Raw genomic sequence first — 19492 nt, 5'->3', positions numbered from 1 at the left:
AAATCTCTTTGCACTGGCAGAATTGATTTAATGTATTCACTCCTTAGCAAAAGAACATGTCAATATCTAGAACACAAGATGAAAGCAATGGATGAAAGTTGCAAAACAGGTGTCTGTAGTCGAGCACGCTGCCACATATTTAAGAAAAGTTAACTTCCCCACATTTTCCATGTGCTAAGCTAGTCTTCCATAATCATTCAGTCTCAAAAAGTGGTCTGGTCATGAATTTCCTTATTAAACCCTGTGGAGGCCCCTAGGCAGTCAAAATCTTGGGGGGCCCCATCGCAAATTATCTCAGAATCTGAGCGCCCACCCCACCATCCACAGCCCCGCCTGCAGGTACTTTCTTAAAAGCTCCTTTTACTAAACTGTGGGGGAGAGGCAGAGAGAGGCAAACATGGCAACAACGCCACCAGCAGCCGCACCCAACAAGTTGGGCAAAGAGCAGCTCAATTGCTGACTGCATGTGCAGGTTGGAAGGGCTGCAAGCAGAGGGAAAACGGGGGGGGGGGGGGGGGAAGCCAGCCTGGGGCCCCTAAAAGTGTGGGGTCCCATAGGCCAGTGCCTGCTTGGTCTAACTGTTAATCCAGCTCTGTACTTTCCCCATTTCTTGAACATGAAGCCTGCTCTAAAGTTCTATTCTGTTATCAATCTTTTAAATAAAGGCTATTACATAAGTTTTGCCAATAGGAAAAAAAAAGTGATAAACACATAGAAGTCTTCAAAGATCAAAAATGTTGATAAGTTGTTTGGATATAATAAACTAGGTGTTGGTGGGAACACTGATTAAAGGTCAAAGTGGTGTTGGTGGGAACACTGGTTAAAGGTCAAAGTAGTGAGATCTGATGAAGGCTGAGAAAAGGGATGGGGGAGAGAAATTAACAAGGTATGAGCCAAGATCTGTCAGTGGAATAGACAGGAATTAGCAAAGTTCCAGAAGAAAATAGTTGAAACTGGTACCAGAATATATCATCATTCTTATTTTATACTTAGATATTTAAAGGGAAAAAATACCTCAAGAGAACTTGGTTTGAAGCTCGAGAATTTTGCAGAGAAATTGGAGGAGACTTGGCTTCCATCCATAGTGATGAAGAACAAAGCAATTTACAGGAATTGTGAGTGTCATAAAATAATCTTTCTATTTTAGGATTCAAAACCATTTCAACTATTTTAGGAAGGCATCCAATTCATTTTCTTCAGAGAGTTCACAGGCTGAAACATATGTAAGCCTGTTATGTTACAATAGACTTTGCTGTTGAATGCTGAAGGTCTGATAGACATGACAGCAGGACATTACGAATGGATTTTGCTATGCCTTTTAAGAATAAAAAGGAGCAGTGGACAGATCTGATTAGGGCTGCAGAGCATAATTTTTATGATCTCATTTTGTGGAGCTGGCCTTTGCCCTGCGGGAGGGAAACATATAATCACTCTGGGCTATGTTCTCTTATTGCATTTATATGCTTGAAGCAATAGCTCAGAAATGTGTATCTTTAAGTATTAGGATCAAAGACTTGAACTTTTGGCAAATTGCTTATCTTAAGTCCCTTAGAGAGGAATCTGATCCAACCAGCAGGCTGAGAGAGTGAAGGCTTTTACTAGTAAAGTCCAAAGTATGATTACTTTTAAAAGAACGAACGGTAAGCAGTGGGGTGCCGCAAGGCTTGGTACTGGGTCCCATGCTCTTTAACTTGTTCATAACTTGTTCATAAATGATTTAGAGTTGGGAGTGAGCAGTGAAGTGGCCAAGTTTGCAGATGACACTAAATTGTTCAGGGTGGTGAGAACCAGAGAGGATTGTGAGGAACTCCAAAGGGATCTGTTGAGGCTGGGTGAGTGGGCGTCAACGTGGCAGATGCGGTTCAATGTGGCCAAGTGCAAAGTAATGCACATTGGGGCCAAGAATCCCAGCTACAAATACAAGTTGATGGGGTATGAACTGGCAGAGACTGACCAAGAGAGAGATCTTGGGGTCGTGGTAGATAACTCACTGAAAATGTCAAGACAGTGTGCGTTTGCAATAAAAAAGGCCAACGCCATGCTGGGAATTATTAGGAAGGGAATTGAAAACAAATCAGCCAGTATCATAATACCCCTGTATAAATCGATGGTGCGGTCTCATTTGGAGTACTGTGTGCAGTTCTGGACGCCGCACCTCAAAAAGGATATTATAGCATTGGAGAAAGTCCAGAAAGGGGGAACTAGAATGATTAAAGGGCTGGAACACTTTTCCTATGAAGAAAGGTTGAAACACTTGGGACTCTTTAGCTTGGAGAAACGTCGACTGCGGGGTGACATGATAGAGGTTTACAAGATAATGCATGGGATGGAGAAAGTAGAGAAAGAAGTACTTTTCTCCCTTTCTCACAATACAAGAACTCGTGAGCATTCGATGAAATTGCTGAGCAGACAGGTTAAAATGGATAAAAGGAAGTACTTCTTCACCCAAAGGGTGATTAACATGTGGAATTCACTGCCATAGGAGGTGGTGGCGGCCACAAGCATAGCCACCTTCAAGAGGGGTTGGACTGGATGGCCATTGGCCTGATCTAACATGGCTTCTCTTATGTTCTTATGATTCCTTTTTAATGGATTTATTTAGCATGCATTCCTAGTGCATACATCCACTTAGGTGTTTATAATGTAGCCACTCTTTAAGGAAAAACAATTAGTTGTCCCAAGATCTAAGCATAGATGCTTAGAAACATGCTCTGCCCCAATGGTATTCTTGCTTGGCATGGCATACCCAACTCATAAATACAATAATATAACAAGATTTGGAGACTCTGATGATGATCCATAGATGTATATTGTTTTTCTAGAGAAATTCAAATTATTATGTTGTTTATTTAAAAAAAATTAGTGTCATGAAATCTTTCCAAATTCACTGGCTTCTACATAACATTTTGTTTAATTTTAGGTTTGAAGATGAGACTTGGATTGGTTTAAGTCTGTTGGACTCTGACATAGGGAAAACTTGGAGTGATGGATCTCCTGTAAGTAAATTATTATTACATTTATCTCTCCAAAACTTTGCAACCTTAGAAGCCATTTTTAAACAATATTGAGGATAATCATTTGAAGATATTTTTTTTCTTCCATGACCACCTAATACAGGTTAATTAACCTGATTGGTAAGACATGACAGCCCAAGTTCTTATACACACAATTTAGCATTGGTGCACAACAACATTTATGAATTCCATTGCACAAATAATCATGCAAATCTATCATTTCTAGTGAATTTCACAAAAAAATTAATGAACCTTTATTTTTGCTATAGGTTGACTTTGAGAACTGGTATCCTTGGGAGTGGTCATCACACTTCACTGATACAGAACAACAGTGTACAACAACCAGAGCTCATTTTTCATTCTGGAGAATGTCATCATGTAGCAGCTTATATCATTGGGCTTGCCAAGTGAAGAAAGGTCCAATTGCTCCTAATTTGCAACTAGTTAATTAAGCAAAACCCCAAACTCATTTGCTTCATTTCATTTGGTGCACTAATCTTTAACCTTTTTTTGGTTTATCATTATGGGATTTGAGGCACAGCCACATATTCCCGAAAACTGATTTTTTTTTTGTCTGACCACCATACATACATAGATGTATATTTTTCTAGAGAAATTCAAGCTGTTGTATATTTTTAAAATGTTGAATGTCATGAAATGTTTCCATATTCACTGGCTTCTATGTAACATTTTATTGAATTTTAGTACTGAAGATGAGACTTGGATTAGTTTAAGTTTTTTGCACTCTGCCGGACATAGGGCCTTTTCTTATATCTGGCCCTTTTTCGAGGACAATAGAAATACATAAACAAACGCCAGAATTTGATTTTTCTGTAAAAAGGCACTGCCGCCCTGAGTCCGCTTGCGGAGAGGGCGGGATATAAATGTAAAGTAATAAATAAATAAATAAATAAATAAATTTAACCTTCATTAGGAACATGGCAGAAATCAAATTATTTGGTTTCATATTGGCACATACACACAAATTATGTCTTTATCTGAATACTAGAGTATTCTAAAAACATAGTGCATTAGATTGTTGTTTATTCTTTTGCATGCTGACATTATTTGCTCAGCAGGAATCTAGAAATACAATGGCTTTAAAAATGCTTTATTATTCTTTTCATGAATCATTGATACAATATGAACTACTGTAAAGCAAACAAATTGCATTGACATATATTATAACCATTGTTCATTTGTTTGTTTGTTTTCAGGTGTAGCCTTGAAAGCAGAGCCAAATGATACTTTTGGTATGTTGAACTTTTTAATGTCAAAAATATTGTAATGCAATATGCAGCTTGTGCTTGAACCATTGTCTGTGTAATTTTTATACAGCTCAGTCATACAAACTAATTGAAGATGGCTGGGTTAAGTACGAAGACAATGAGTACTATTTTCACAACACAACTCTGCCTATGGGAGAAGCCCGACGATTTTGCAGACAGCAGAGTGGAGATCTTGCTGTCATTACAAGTGAAAAGGAACGAACGTTTTTGTGGAAATATGTAAGTAATATATGGAAAGTTTGGTTTAAGTATAATGATGGACCTCCATGCTAAAGCTGAAACTGCTCACATTTTTGCAACATTTTGGAAACATCAGACATTCAAAAATACTTAATGTGCATTTGTGAATGTGCCATGGCATTTTCATGAAACCCGTATGTGAATGTGCATACACAGACATAAAGCAGTATCTGCTACTCTGTCCTCTTGTTAACTCTTTTCATGGACCTTATCTTTCCCAGCAGAATAGTAACTTGTTGCAAGTGTAATCTGTGTGATCCACACTAAATTGACTTGGTCACACTTATCAAGGAATAGTAGGGGAACGGGAAGCAATGGACCCCTTTATCCTTAGTGTGTGTGTTTGTGTTGATGGGACACAGGACAAACCCTGACTAGTGTCCATCATTCCTGTTGATTTATTCTTCCCAATCTGACTCCTGCTGAAGTTGATGGGAATGTTGGTTTCTCCATACTGAATCAGAAGGCAAAGAAAACTACAATTCCCATCAAAATCAGCAGCCTAATAAATTAAGAGCATACATTGGGCAGATGGATAGGGAAACAAGGAAGTGACACTTACTTATGTGTATTATTTGTGATCAGACTTGAATCTGGATCTATAGAGTTACACACTGAGGCTGCAGTTCTAAGGAAACTGTTCCAGAAGCAAGCCCCACTGAATACAGTGTGACTTCCTTCAGAGTAGACCTGCTTAGACTTGCTCCTTGAGTCACCCTGGTGAAATCGGCAACACTAGTACGGAGAGAACTGCAACCTGAAAAACTGAATGCTCAAGGATCCCTGGGCAGACTTATGTGTTCAGAAGAATGTATCTGTCTTTGTGCCAGGATAACTATGCTCTCTCTCTCTCTCTCTCTCTCTCTCTCTCTCTCTCCCAGAGGAAAAGATAGCATGGTTTTATAGGGCTGTTAGGTCCAGCTCAGGAAATATCTGGAGACTTTGGGGGTGGGGTCTGGAGACTTTGGGGTGGAACCAGGTTATGGCAAGCACAATTGAACTCCAAAGAGAGTTATGGATGTCACATTTAAAGGGACTGTGCTCCTTTTAAATGACTTCCCTTCATTGGAAATAATTGAGGATAGGGGCACCTTCTTTTGAGGCTCATAGAATTGGACCCCCTGGTCTAATCTTTTTGAAAATTGGGGGGGGGGGGGGTTTAAAGAGAGGCACCAGATGTTTTAAACAAAATTTTTATTATCAACTCAAACAGCTTATGCAGCAAATTTGGTGCCTCTGCCTCAAAAAACACCCCTAGAACCCCAGATACCCACAGACTGATTTTCCATTATAACCTACTGGGACTATTCTCCAAGGGTATAATGGAGTGCCCAGTGAAGACTCAACTCCCCCCCCCTCTCCACACACACACACTTTCTTATAACTCTGAAGCAAGAGGAGGTCCTCCAAGCCAGGGATCCTCTGCCCCCAACTGGGGTTTAGAATACAATCTGAGAGAGGTCACTATAATGGATTACACAACAAAAAATGCAAGCTAGTGACCAATTTACTAAGAAGTATATAGAAATCAGTCCAAATGTCCAAAACATGTATATTCAAATCCCAAAGTAGTGTGGTGACAAGCCAATCGATTAAGTACTTGTTTCTTTCCAGTCTTCATCAGACCTGGGACCAATATTGATTCAATTATATAGATTCGTTACACAATTTTCAAAAAAGAGGTAGGCAGAGCGTCTCCAGCAGCAATTTCACATCGGCTGCAGTTCAGTATGTGGCTTAATCGACTGACTTGTCACCACACTACTTTGGGACTTGAATATACATGTTTTGGACATTTGGACTGATTTCTATATACTTCTTAGTAAATTGGTCACTAGCTTGCATTTTTTGTTGTGTAACCCAACTGGGGTTTGGAAACCCTATTGGTTACTTCCACTGGCTGCCCATCTAAGGGCAGCACTGGGACTTTTCTCTGACTTGCTTGCTACCTTGAAGGAAATGCCATGTAAGCACAGGCAGCTGCTTGTTCCTCCTGAACCGCTGGCACAACCACAGACATGGGGGTGGGAGGTTTCACCTGAGCAAGTGGCACACTCGCATCAGCCCCTGTGCAGTATTTTTTCCCAGACATCAAATTCTTTCTTTTCATGTTTTCTAGTAGAGCCTTTTAAACAATTACAAGCAGGAAGCATAATTTGTGCCAGGGCAAATTTGACTCTCTGTATTTTTTTCTGTATTTTGACTTTCTGTATTTTTTTTAATAAACAGTACTTGCACTTTGAAGATAAATAACCAAATTGTAATCATGTTGAAAATATCTGAGTATTTTGAATTAAATCACTTGTGCCTTGATAACCAGTTCTCTCTTTATATATTTCAGAACGTTTTTCATGGATTTAATGATAATGTTTACATTGGTTTAACTGTGAGTGTTGATGGAAAGTTCCGGTAAGCGAACAAAAGGCATAAAAATGTACAAAACAGATTTCTAGTTGCACATATTCTGTTAAGTATAATATCATTTAGTAAAAAATGAAAGACTGTTATAAAATGGAACAAGTATCAAAAGTTTTGAGTAAAAAACCCAGTTCTGAATGTTTTCGAAGTAATTAGATTTCTGCCAATATGTGACTGTAAAGAAACAAGTTATGATGTCATCTGCTGAATACATTTTCTGTATATTTTCAGCTTTTCTGAAATCTACTGGTCCAAATGTAGTGAGAATCAGAATTCCTATATTTACTTCATGGTAATGGCAGAGTATGTGTAACACAGTATATAACCCTTCACATGTTGTCCTTTTGCTGAAGGATGACATGGAAGAAATGTGAAATCCTGAGGTAACACTGGGGATCTCAGACTGGAACCCCTGGCATGTAATTTAGCTGCAAACAGGTAGGATAAGGCCACAATACTAGGAAAATAGTATTAGCAAAATTATTTGTGTTAATTTAAATTCTGGTTGTTGTTGTTTTTTTTTAAGTTTGCTTTCCTGTTACTCTCTAGAATGGAATACAATTCAGCTTAAGAGCACACTGTAATACTTGTGGGCACAAGAAGCATCTGGTTTATAGTGAAACCTTTTGGTTCAAGACTATGCAGTATTTTAGTCTGCTGTATCTTCATAAATAGACCGTTGCTCTCCTGAAATAAACACATACCATGAGAAGAAATCTTTTAAGACCCAGGAACTTTGATGTGCCACAGCCAATGTTCTGGATTCTCATGGCATTAAGTCATTTTTAGGAAACATGAAATCAAACTATCTGTGCAATCCCACTGGTGCAAAACTTTCAGGGTGGGAACAGGGCTGACAAAAAGTTTCCAGGGCCCTGAACAGAGAGTAATTGGGTGTTATGTCTCAATGTACAGCACAGCGCACGCTATAGAGGCGACCCACTGGTCCCCAGATGTAGCTCGTTAATATGCTCCGCCAATCAAGATCTGTGGCAGGAAGTTTAACTGGCCAGGATTGGACCTGGCCAGACGGAGGGTTGTTCCAGGCATGTATATAATCGGGACCCGGCCTACGTTTCTCCCTCTTGTGATGTACTCGCCAATAAAGTATGTTGCCTTCAACACGTCTCGTCACTCAGTACATTACAGTGGCGATGAGGATGGGATCCTAGCCAGGGAACTCCCACGGCAAACTTCGCTGACCTGGCCGGAGATGAGGAAGGCACGCAGTCCAGAGACACTGAAGCGCCTGCTGCCGCCACCACCGCCATGGCGAATGCGAGCGTGATGACAGGCCATCTTGCAGAGTTCGACCCGGCCAACCCCAATAGGTGGGAGACCTACACGGAGTGGGTCGACTGCTACCTAAGAGCGAACCTGATCACGGATGACAGCCAGAAGAGAGACGTGCTCCTGAGCATATGTGGGGAGGCCACATTCAAGATCGCCAAGGGTCTCTCGGCCCCCGCAAAGATCATGGAGAAGACGTACGAGGAGATAGTCAGACTCCTGACCGGACACTTCTTGCCCCAGTCATCCCTCATTGGCCGCCGATTCCTCTTCCACAGGAGAGATCAAGGGGTGGGAGAGATGGCTGCAGTCTACTTGGCCGCCCTCCACCAAATCACAGGGAACTGCAGCTTCGACAAGCTGGACGAAGCCCTGAGGGATCAATTTGTTTGGGGCCTCCGAGATGAAAGGCTACAGCAAAAGCTTTTCACGAAAGAGGAGCTTCCCCTACAGAGCACCTTCAATGAAGCCATCATGTTCAAGAGAGCAACCAGAAGCTACAACAACCTGCGAGCAGAAGCCGTCCACCAGGAAGAAATGGCACCGGGCAACCCAGAGGAGGAGGAGGCAAACCAGCTCCATCGCCAACTAGGAAGGGGCCCAAGGGCACCCACGAGACCACGAGCAACGGAGAGACCAGCCAACACCAAGTGCGCCAGCTGTGGGGATCCACACGAGAGACGGGACTGCCCCTATTGGAACATGGACTGCAGGAACTGTGGGAGAGTGGGCCACATAGCGTGGGCTTGCCAGGCCAAGATGACCCGAAGGCACCAGTCCACCAACCACGACGGAGGCATACTTGACCGCATCAACGAGCCTGCAGGTAATGAACTTGCCCCTCACCACCCCCGACAAGGTCAGGGTGTCGGTCTCTATCGAGGGCGCTCCATGTTTAATGGAGCTGGACTTGGGCTCCTCCATCTCCATAATCTCGGAGGAGTCGCTTAGAAAACTTTGCCCCAGGGGCTGTTTCAGGCTGCAGCCAGCCGACTTCATACTGCGGGACTTCCAAAAAAACCCCGTACAGGTTTTGGGCTGGGCCACGGTAAGGGTGGAGTGTAAGAGCTTCAAGGGCAAGCTGGATATACTAGTAGTCAAACGCCAGCTCACCACTTTACTGGGGCTGGCCTGGTTTAGACCGTTGGGCATTCAAATAGTGGGAGTGCAGCAACTGCGAACGCAGAATTTTGAGCATGTGTGCCCTACACGAAACACATCCGGGAATAGTGAGGATGAAGGCCCTAGCATGTAGCTATGTGTGGTGGCTGGGAATGGACAAAGGGATTGAGGTGTGGGTTCGAAGGTGTCAACCCTGCCAAGAGTACCGGCCTGATCCGCCCAGTGCCCCTGTCCACTGCTGGGAGTCCAATAGGAGGCCGCGGTCCCGGTTACACCTAGACTTTGCGAGGCCATACCAGGGCCAAATAGTCTTTATTCTGGTGGACGCATACACCAAGTGGTTGGAAGTTATTCCAGTAGCTTCAACCTCCACAGCGGCGGCGGTCAGAGCTTTGCGTAGGGTCTTTTGCACACATGGGATTCCCGACACCCTCGTCATGGACAACGGGACTACTTTCACCTCCCAGGAATTCCGGGAGTTCTTGAACAGATACCTAATACAACACATCCGGTCCGCCCCCTTCCATTCGGCCACCAATGGCCAAGCAGAGCGCATGGTACAGGGGGATTGGGACCACCACCTGGCAGCCTTCCTATTCGATAACCGAATCACCCCCAACCCCGTCACCAGGTTGAGCCCTGCAGAGTTGCTTATGGGGAGGAAGCTGATCACGAGGCTAGACTGGTTGCACTCCGACCGGGCCACAGACCTCCGTAGTTCCCCCGAAACCGGGGAAGCCACTAGGGAATTCTTTCCAGGGGGTCCGGTGTACGCTAAAAACTTTGCGAGCAGTTAGCCACCCGGGTGCTGCAGGTGACAAGGTCCCGCTCCTATAAGGTCTCGACGGAGGGGGGCCAGATCCTTAGGAGGCATATCGATCAGCTGCACCACCGCACTTTGCCAGAGGAACCAATAGCTATGGGGGGGGCGGGGAAGGACTGATAGCAACTCCCCCGGAAGATACCCTGCCCATGCCGGCCACACCGACTGCACGGGCGGAAGAGCACCACAGCGGCAGAAGTGACACCCCCAGAGAAGGGACTCCGGATGAGCAACAAGCAACGAACAGTCATCGTCCGGCGTCACCCCAATACGGAGAAACCACCGCCCCGCCAGCCGTGGCGGGCACACCAAGTCCACACTTAACTCCAAGGAGGTCGACCAGGGAATGCTGGGCACCGGCCTACTTGAAAGACTTTGTGTCCTGAACTAGGGGGGAGGAGTGTTATGTCCTACATTCAAGTCTCAATGTACAGCACAGCGCACGCTACAGAGGCGATGTAGCTCGCTAATACGCTCCGCCAATCAAGATCTGTGGTGGGAAGTTTAACTGGCCAGGATTGGACCTGGCCAGATGGAGGGTTGTTCCGGGCATGTATATAGTCAGGACCTGGCCTGCGTTTCTCCCTCTTGTGATGTACTCACCAATAAAGTATGTTGCCTTCAACACGTCTCGTCACTCAGTACATTACATTGGGCCTACCACCAAGCCTCCTGTTTGTGTCTCCCTTCCTGTCTGCCATCCCCCATGCCCCTCCCCCACTATGCATATGGAAGAAAGTGCCGCAGTTTTTACAGTGCTTATGATAGTGGCATCCCTGAGATTTACTAGGTTTTACATGATGGCTTTTTAGCAAGGTTCATCAACTAATGCGTTCTCAAAGATATTCATTTTCTGTATTGGTTATATGTATTATATGAGAAACTATCATAGGCTCCTATTTTTGTAGAAAACTACAAGAATCTGCTGAGACAGAAGCAGCTCAAAGATTTGCCAAGAGGCACTCAATATATTTCTTACAGAACAGGGATTTGAGTGTTTTTCTAATGCTCAGACTAGATTTGCCAGTCCAATGCTGTAGCTGGTGGAGGAATTCAGCAGTAGGGATATACAAATAGGCATTGTTTTGACCCTAAAATATTGCTTTTGGAATGACCCTGGAAGTGACATCATCATCACATTGGCAGAATGCTCTAGAATCTCCCTCAAATTCTATGATTTTAGTAAAGAATTTTAGGGAAATCCTACAGCATAACCTAGCACAATTATGTTATTTCTGGGGTTGTGTGAAAAGTGACACCATACCAATACCTGTTCCCCCTCATTTACCGCCACTGCTCTGTTAGACAGAAGTCTCCCACTATAGATGGAGACCTGACAGCACAGTTCTGTATCTCCAACAGCATGCTATTTAAATATATAACTGAGTCACCAAGGAAGAATCTATAGAATGCCATAAAATTCAGTGTAAATGTATACATTGTGAAAAAGGATCAACTGCATGATTCCACCTCTATTTACTCTCATATAATTTTCTTTAGGTGGTTGGATGGAACTCTAGTGACCTATGAAGCCTGGGCTCCTGGTGAACCAAATAATGCAAATGAAGAAGAAGACTGTGTAATGATGTATGCAAGAACAGGCAAGTGGAATAACAATGTTTTGTTGTTTTCAGTTCTTTGAAATGGCAAGAATGAGACAAGGGGTGCAGATTGTTTGACTACAGATTCAGTGGTGCACAATAACTGAAACATACTGAATTGGTAGCCACAGTTACTAACAAATCAGGACCTCTGTTGCAGCAATAACTTTATATTGACAACATGGATGAAATCATTAGTCTCTAAATTAGTGCCACTTTAATAAAAGGGCGGGTTGTACTTCTTTTACTGTTCAGAATGATTGACAGATTTGTACAGGGGTTGTTTTGTAGAAAAATAGGTGGTGGAGCTCATTAGCATAAATCTTTAGCATATGCTGCCAGTCAAAAGCAACCCGATGCAGGAAGGGAGAGTCCCAGGCAAGTGAGGCCTGCTTGGACTGGCTAGAGATCCAGCCAGCCAAAGCAGGCCTTGCTTGCCTGGGGCTCTCCTGTGCTGCCCCCCCCCAGTCAAAAGGCCAGCAAGCCACCAGCCACCCAAAATCACATAAGAAGTGGAGAAAGGGTAGCATGGGCTTCTCCAGGGGTTAATGAGGGCTGTTGTGGTTGTGGCAAAGCCCCTGGCTGGCTGGCTGGCTGCTCTCCTAATCCAGGGATTGTTATGCAGTTGCACCCATTTGTGTCTAAGAAAGAGAAGACTGGTACTCTGGAGCATTCCTTCTCTTCCCCCACTCTCACCTTTCAGTATCCTAGCTGAGATCTTTCAAAGCAGCAAAAAATAAACTGGAGTCTCTCTGTGGCACCTTAAAGACTCACAACATTTTTATTCAAGCATATACTTTGGTGGACTGCAGCCCACTTCTTCCAATGGTCTGAGTGGGGATTCACTCATAACATCTGAAAACTACAGACTCAGGGAGAAAAAAGAGAAAAGAAATAGTTATATCCGGTGGCCTTGGTGCCTTAACCTGCATAGCCCAGGCTGGCTGGATCTCATCAGATCTCCAAAACTAAGCAAGGTTGGCCTTGGTTAGAATTTGGATGGGAGACCACCAAAGAATACTAGGATCACTCCACAGAGGCGGGCAATGGCCAGCTACCTTTTAATGTCTCTTGCCTTGAAAACTCTCTCGGATTGTCAGAAATTGGCTGTGACTTGATGGAGGGAGAAGGGAAAAAAGCAAAAAAAGATCCAGGTATCTAAAACGAAATGAAAGACTGTATCAATTTCCTTTTTTTCTTGGATTTTATTCTGTTCTAGCTCTGTCTGTCTCTTGTTCCTGTGTACTGGCATTTTTTGTTTAGATGGATGGGTCTGAAATATCATGCTAGGCAGGGGTTTGTTTGTAGAAAAAGCCCAACAGGGACTCATTTTCATATTAGGCCACACCCCCTGATGCCAAGCCAGCTGGAACTGCGTTCCTGTGTGTTCCTGCTCAAAAAAAGCCCAGATGCTAGGGAATCTAACGAGGAATGACTCAGCTGAACTCTGCAATGCCTCTCTGTATAACTATAGTGCAAATTGCAAAGTAAGTAGGAAAGCATCTGTGTGGGATGGTAGCATTCTGAGTCCTCCTCAGGGCCTCCTTCTAACACAGTCCTTTTTCTAGAACACCACAGAACATGAGGGCCTTGATGCTTTAGCCTTTCATGTAGATGACTACCTGAGCCATGAAAAAAAATGCTGACAGAGCAATCCTAACCCCAGATGCCTTGCTGGGGTAGCTAATTGGTATCATATGCTCACTCAATATTAGAAAGTTATTTATTAACTATTTGTAAGGAATACAGGAGCACAAATGACCCACTCAGGCAGAAGGGTCTGAGCATGACTAGTGTGAGCCTTGGAATGATCATACTCCTGGAGGTCCCACAGTGGTGAATTCCATTCTCCTCCTTCATTGGACTTGCCTTCCTCCCACAGATGGGACTCTCAGAGAAGTAATCATAACCCAAATTAATCCACATATATCTTGGCAGAAGCCACTCTGATAAAAAAAAACCCAAGATCTTTTCCACACAGTGATTCAGGTCCAGGAGCGGGCAGGGCTAAAGAGAAGCAGCAAAGGGAGCACAGGCACTGGGACACGAACAAGAATACAAACAACTGTACATTCTCAGAATATGTTTTTATCATCTGCCTGGTAGCTCCCTTTGAAAAGCAACCTTGTGGGGGAGCAGCATGCCAGCTAACTCAGTCCACAAGAGATGCTAGTCAGGAAGAAAATCTCTGCTCCCTTTTAGACCAGCTACAAACTGATCAGCAGGAAAACAGAAGGAAAAGCAAAACTAACATTCATCCTTTATTCAACAATCCAATGACTTGTGGTCTCGGACAGAACAAATCTTACAAATAGCACCCATCGTCACATAGAAACCACTGCTGCCAGAAAGCCAAACAAAGTGTATACATGGGCATTATGATTTTGCTGCTCTGTATGGAGTATCTGTGTTTATGGAGAAGCAAAATAGGTGAAATAACTTCTCCCTAGTGCAGTTTTTGCATGAAAAACTATTTGCATGAAAAACAGAAGCCCTTCCTCCTCACTCCCCCATGGGACCATTCTGAGCCCTTTTTGGGATAGGGTTTGGATAGCGATAGGTCTGACTCAGGAAATATCTGGGGATTTGGGGGGTGGAGCCAAGAGCCTTTGGGGGTGGAGCCAGGAGCAAAGTTGTGGCAAGCACAATTGAACACCAGAGGGAGTTCTGGCCATCACATTTAAAGGGACCACTCTCCTTTTAAATGCTTTCCTTTCATTGGAAATAATGGAGGAGGGGGCATCTTCTTTTGCGGCTCATAGAATTGGACCCCATGGTCAAATATTTTTGAAAATTGGGGAGGGGGCTTGAGAAGAGGCACTAGATGCTATGAAGAAAATTTGATGCCTCTATTTAAAAAAATAACAGCCCCAGAGCCCCAGATACTCAGAAATCAATTCTCCATTATGGACCAGTCTCCATAGGGTATAATTAAGTGCCCAGCAGACATTCAGCCTGCCCCACCCCCCGCTTTCTCATAACCCTGAAGTGGGGAATGGGCCTCCAAACCAAGGAATCCCCTGCCCCCAACTGGGGATTGGCAACCCTATAATTGGGGTCTCTCACTCTTGTTTTTCAAAGCAGTTCTCTACAGCTGCTTATAGCTGCAGGGAAGATGGTCAAACTAGTGTAAACATATTGTGCAGCTTGCTTGTTTTACTAAATCACTTAGGAAGAGTGATTTGGGGAGAAATTACACAAACTTGTAAACTAAGAATATTTTATTTTCTAAATTATTGGAAATATGGGAACAAAGTTGAAGTCCAGTTGCACCTTTAAAACCAACAAAGTTTTATTGAGAATGTAAGCTTGTGTATGCTAAAAGCACACTTCATCATCAGTCTGATTGCTTCAGACCAACATGGCTGTCCACCTGGATCTATCTACATGGAAATATGGGAAAATATGATTTTAACAGATAATATAGTTAACTACGTTGGTGTCCTCATCATGCCCCTGGACTGTGTGAAACAACTGTGTTGCTTGGATGTGGTGCTTTCATGATTGGCATGAGTCAGCAGTTTTAACATTAGATGTAGTAATGGAATAAGAGAATGAAAATGCATTGCGGTGTTTCACATTTTATTATTACCATGACAGTTGTCTTGATTAAGTCTTTCTTAAGAAATCAATTTGGTGTAATGGTTAAGAGCAGCAGGACTCTAATCTGGAGAACCGGGTTTGATTATCCACTGCTCCACATAAAGCCAGCTGGGTCAGTCACAGGTCTTTCAGAGCTCTCTCAGCCCCACCTACCTCACAGGGTGTCCATTATGGGGAGAGGAAGGGAAAGCAATTGCCACTCTGAGACTCCCTAGGATAGTGAAAGGTGGATAGAAAGTCTTTCTTTCTTTCTTTCTTTCTTTCTTTCTTTCTTTCTTTCTTTCTTTCTTTCTTTCTTTCTTTCTTTCTTATTTAATTTTAGTATTTCTATTCTGCCTCTTCTTCTTCTTCTTCTTCTTCTTCTTCTTCTTCTTCTTCTTCTTCTTCTTCCTCTTCTTTTTGCAAACTGCTGATATACTGAAAGTAATATCACCTTACCAGTTAATCCTGTATCTTTGTCAAGCATGGTAGAATTCCATTGGTAATTGATTGTTTTAGGGTCCCCATAAAGCTGGCCTGTGAAATATCATGGAGGACCAAGGTCTGTTAACTCTGTTATTCTTTCCCCCTCCCCCTTCTTACTTTATGGCTTGCAAAGTAGAAGTAGAGAGAAATGAAACTAACTTGAGAAAGAGTAATCAGTACCTTCCCATATATTCCTGTTAGGGAGTGTGGCACATCTGGGGAAAGCAAGGATGGAGTCCTGATAAAGCCATAAGAATGTAGACATTTATGATAGTTTATGTGTGAGAGCGCATCCCTCGCCCCCACCTTTTGGAATCCTTTTGAAGTATGCCTTAGAAGTATTATATCAATGTATCTTTAGCATTACTCTCAAGAATCTGTTACACTGAAAGTATCGGACTATCAATAAACATAGTTTTGTATCAAACCTGACTCGTCATTGAAACCGCATGCTTGACATTTTGAGAGTAATCCCATAAGAAGTTTAACAGCCCTGGCAACTTTGTAACCGGATGGCTGAAAAGATTCCAGTGAGCAGTGAACATCCAGAACCTGAGAAAGGGGCGAGAGCACCAGCACCACTGTGGCACGTGCTGGACGCCCAGAGAGTTGCTGGGAAGGGCTCCCCTCTCCATATTCAACAACTCTTGGTCACCCCGCGCCAGTGGCAACCGCATACCTCTACCACCACGATGGACGAGGCACCGGTGTGCAGAGATGCCATCCTAACCAGGTACATGCGCCGGCTGAAGATGGCCACAGGAGCAGGTGAGGCGGCCGAGCCTGGGGAGGAGGGGAGCGCAGCAGCGACCTGCATGGAAATCGATCCACCTTTGGCAGAGGTGGAAGCAGCTGGGACCCATGAAATAATGGGCCCGGGGGAGAAGGAAGATGAAATTGCTCAAGAATTCCGGTCGATGGTAAGAAAGGAAGTCAAAGAGGTCGCCAAGGGGTTGCGGGATGAGATGCAAGCGATGACCACCATGATGGCCGGAGAATTCAACAGGCAAGTCGACCGTATTATGAGGATGACTGACCCAAGAAGAGCCCCACAACCACCTGCGGCTAGACCTGCGACAATACCGCCCTGGGGCAACCGGCGGCACCCCCGGCCCCTCAAGGCCGAGGGAGGGAGTTGGAGGCCACCTTTGACAGGGACCCTGAAGAGGTGGAGTACTTCACAATCCAGGCCAATAGCTACATGCATTATTGGGGAAATACCTTCCCTGACTAATTTAGCCATGTGGACTACCTGGGATCAAAGCTGAAGGGAGCCGCTAAGCGATGGTACATGAGTTTGTAAGAGGCCATGAGCCCGGAACTGGATGACATGGCCACTTTCCTCCAAGCATTACTGGCCCAGTATGAGGTCCCCCTACAGGAGACCCGCATGTTGGCCGCCCTGAGGGACATACAACAAGGCTCTATGTCGATCCGTGAGTACGCGGCCGAGTTTCACACCAACGCGGCTAAAGTGAGGTGGTGGAGTGAGCTGATGAAGATCAAGCATTTCACCCGGGGGCTGAATGCTAGTGTCCTGGATCGAGCCCCGCAGCAAGTGAGGCCAACCACTCTGGTGGGGTGGATACAGCTGGCGGGAGAGGTAGAGACCAACATGAAGAGAGTGGCCATGCAGCACCAGCAGCAGAGTGGCAAGATGGGCCATGACCAGAAACCAGGGGTGAAGACGGAGGTGAAGAAGACCCAGGTGGGGGGAGGAGCAGGGAAGTCCTCGGCGATCCACAAGTGTTTTTGTTGCAGGGACCCCAACCACTTGGCCAGTGGCTGCCCTAACCTCCCTAGGCCAGCGTCAACCACCACCAAGACAAGCACTCCGACTCCAAAGAAGCAGACCGGACGCCCTAAGAATGCGGCGAAGAGCAGTGCAGCCACAAGCTCGATGCCTGACAAGGAGACCATCATCATCAATGAGCTGAGTGAGATGTCCTGGGAGGATGAGCCGGCGGGAAACGAGGACGACCTGCTCTAAATGGTGCCAATCAGCAGGTCGCCGACGAACCGGCACCACTCAGGGTAAGAGTAACGGGGTTGCTATATTTTGTACCAGTGATTTTGTTGAACAGCAGACTCAAGAGGTTCATACAGGTGAAAGCCTTGATTGACTCGGGGTGCACGAGGGACATAATCACCCCTAAACTAGTGGACGTGTTGGGGCTTCCCACAGCAGCTTTGCCGCATGCCATTCAATTCGAGCAAATGGATGGGTCAGTGATGAGGGGAGAACAATGCGTATTAGAGACTCAATTAGTACCGGTGGGCATTAAAGACCACTGGGACCAGGAGGCTTTTGTAATAGCCCATCCTCCTCTTACGATGTAGTTTTGGGAGTGGGGTGGCTGGCAAAGCACGAGCCAGACACTCGCTGGGGGGACCAGACAATAGAGTTCAATGATACGAGGTGCCAAGCCCATCATTGGAATAAGGAGTGGGGCCCCAATCCGCCGCCCCAAAATGAGAAGGTTTGCCTGACAATGGAGCAAGTCCAGATGATCCCTAAGGCATATCGAGACTTAAGGGGGGTGTTCAGTGAACAGGGGGCCGACGAACTCCCGCCCCATAGAGACACGGACTGTGCCATTGAACTGATCCTGGGGCAAACCCTGCCTAAGGCAAAGCTGTACTCAATGGGGTGGGCTGAAAAAGGACTGAGGAAGTTCCTAGATAAGAACCTGAAGAGAGGCTTTATATGACCTGCCACGGCCCCCCATGCAGCCCCCATCCTCTTTAGGAAAAAGAAGGACGGCTCGCTTAGACTTTGTACGGATTTTCGCGGGATCAATGGGATTTCCACTTATAATGCATATCCAATACCCCTCATCAAGGACTTACTCAATACAGTGTTGGAGGGGAAGATCTTTACTAAGTTGGACTTGAGAGATGCATATTTCAGGGTGCGCATCAAAGAGGGGGACGAGTGAAAAATGGTGTTCAATATACCAATGGGACAATTTGAGTACCTAGTGATGCCATTTGGGTTACAAGGAGTGCTGGGAGTGTTTATCAACTTTATCAATGAAGTGCTGAGAGAATATTTGTTTAAGGGGGTGGTGGTGTACTTGGATGACATAATTATCTATTCTCAAGACCTCCAATCGCATGTGAAGCTAGTGAGGGAAGTCCTCAGAACACTGCTAAAGCACAAGCTGTATGCTAAGTTGTCCAAATGCAAGTTCCACAAAACCGAACTCGATTATTTGGGTTGCAGGGTGTCTGGGCATGGATTGGCTATGGACCCGAGTCAGGTTCAGGCGGTACTAGATTGGGCTCCCCCGAGGACATGTAGACAGCTCCAATCGTTCCTCGGGTTCGCAAATTTTTACCGTACCTTCATACCGGGGTTCACTCAAATAATGTTGCCCCTCACTGAGTTATTGAAGACAAAGGGGAAGGGTCCGGACTCCAAAAAACCGGGAGCAAAGCTAAATTGGACACCGAAATGTCAAGAAGCGTTCAATAAGCTTAAAAGGCTGTTCACAAGCGAGCCAGTCTTGAGCCACCCCAATGAATTAAAGCCTTTCATTGTGCAATGTGACACTTCCAACGTCGCTGTCGGAGCCATTCTCATGCAAAGGGATGAGGAGGGGAGACTGAAACCATGTGCCTATA

The 19492-nt window shown here is 44.8% G+C and overlaps 1 protein-coding gene across 1 annotated transcript in view; it reads left to right on the top strand.

Moving 5' to 3' along the window:
• LOC132578419 (macrophage mannose receptor 1-like) overlaps window positions 1-19492 on the top strand; it is an 89325-nt gene that overhangs the window by 30899 nt on the left and 38934 nt on the right. The window contains exons 13-19 of the mRNA XM_060248412.1: window positions 994-1115; window positions 2921-2996; window positions 3284-3431; window positions 4232-4267; window positions 4353-4522; window positions 6885-6952; window positions 11697-11797. Of these exons, the coding sequence (XP_060104395.1) occupies window positions 994-1115; window positions 2921-2996; window positions 3284-3431; window positions 4232-4267; window positions 4353-4522; window positions 6885-6952; window positions 11697-11797 (721 nt within the window). The remainder of the gene's footprint in view (window positions 1-993; window positions 1116-2920; window positions 2997-3283; window positions 3432-4231; window positions 4268-4352; window positions 4523-6884; window positions 6953-11696; window positions 11798-19492) is intronic.

Source organism: Heteronotia binoei, chromosome 10 (genome assembly GCF_032191835.1).
Source record: "Heteronotia binoei isolate CCM8104 ecotype False Entrance Well chromosome 10, APGP_CSIRO_Hbin_v1, whole genome shotgun sequence".
Taxonomy (NCBI): Eukaryota; Metazoa; Chordata; class Lepidosauria; order Squamata; family Gekkonidae; genus Heteronotia; species Heteronotia binoei.
Note: the sequence above shows the minus strand (reverse complement) of the source record. Positions and strands in the feature narration are given on the sequence as shown.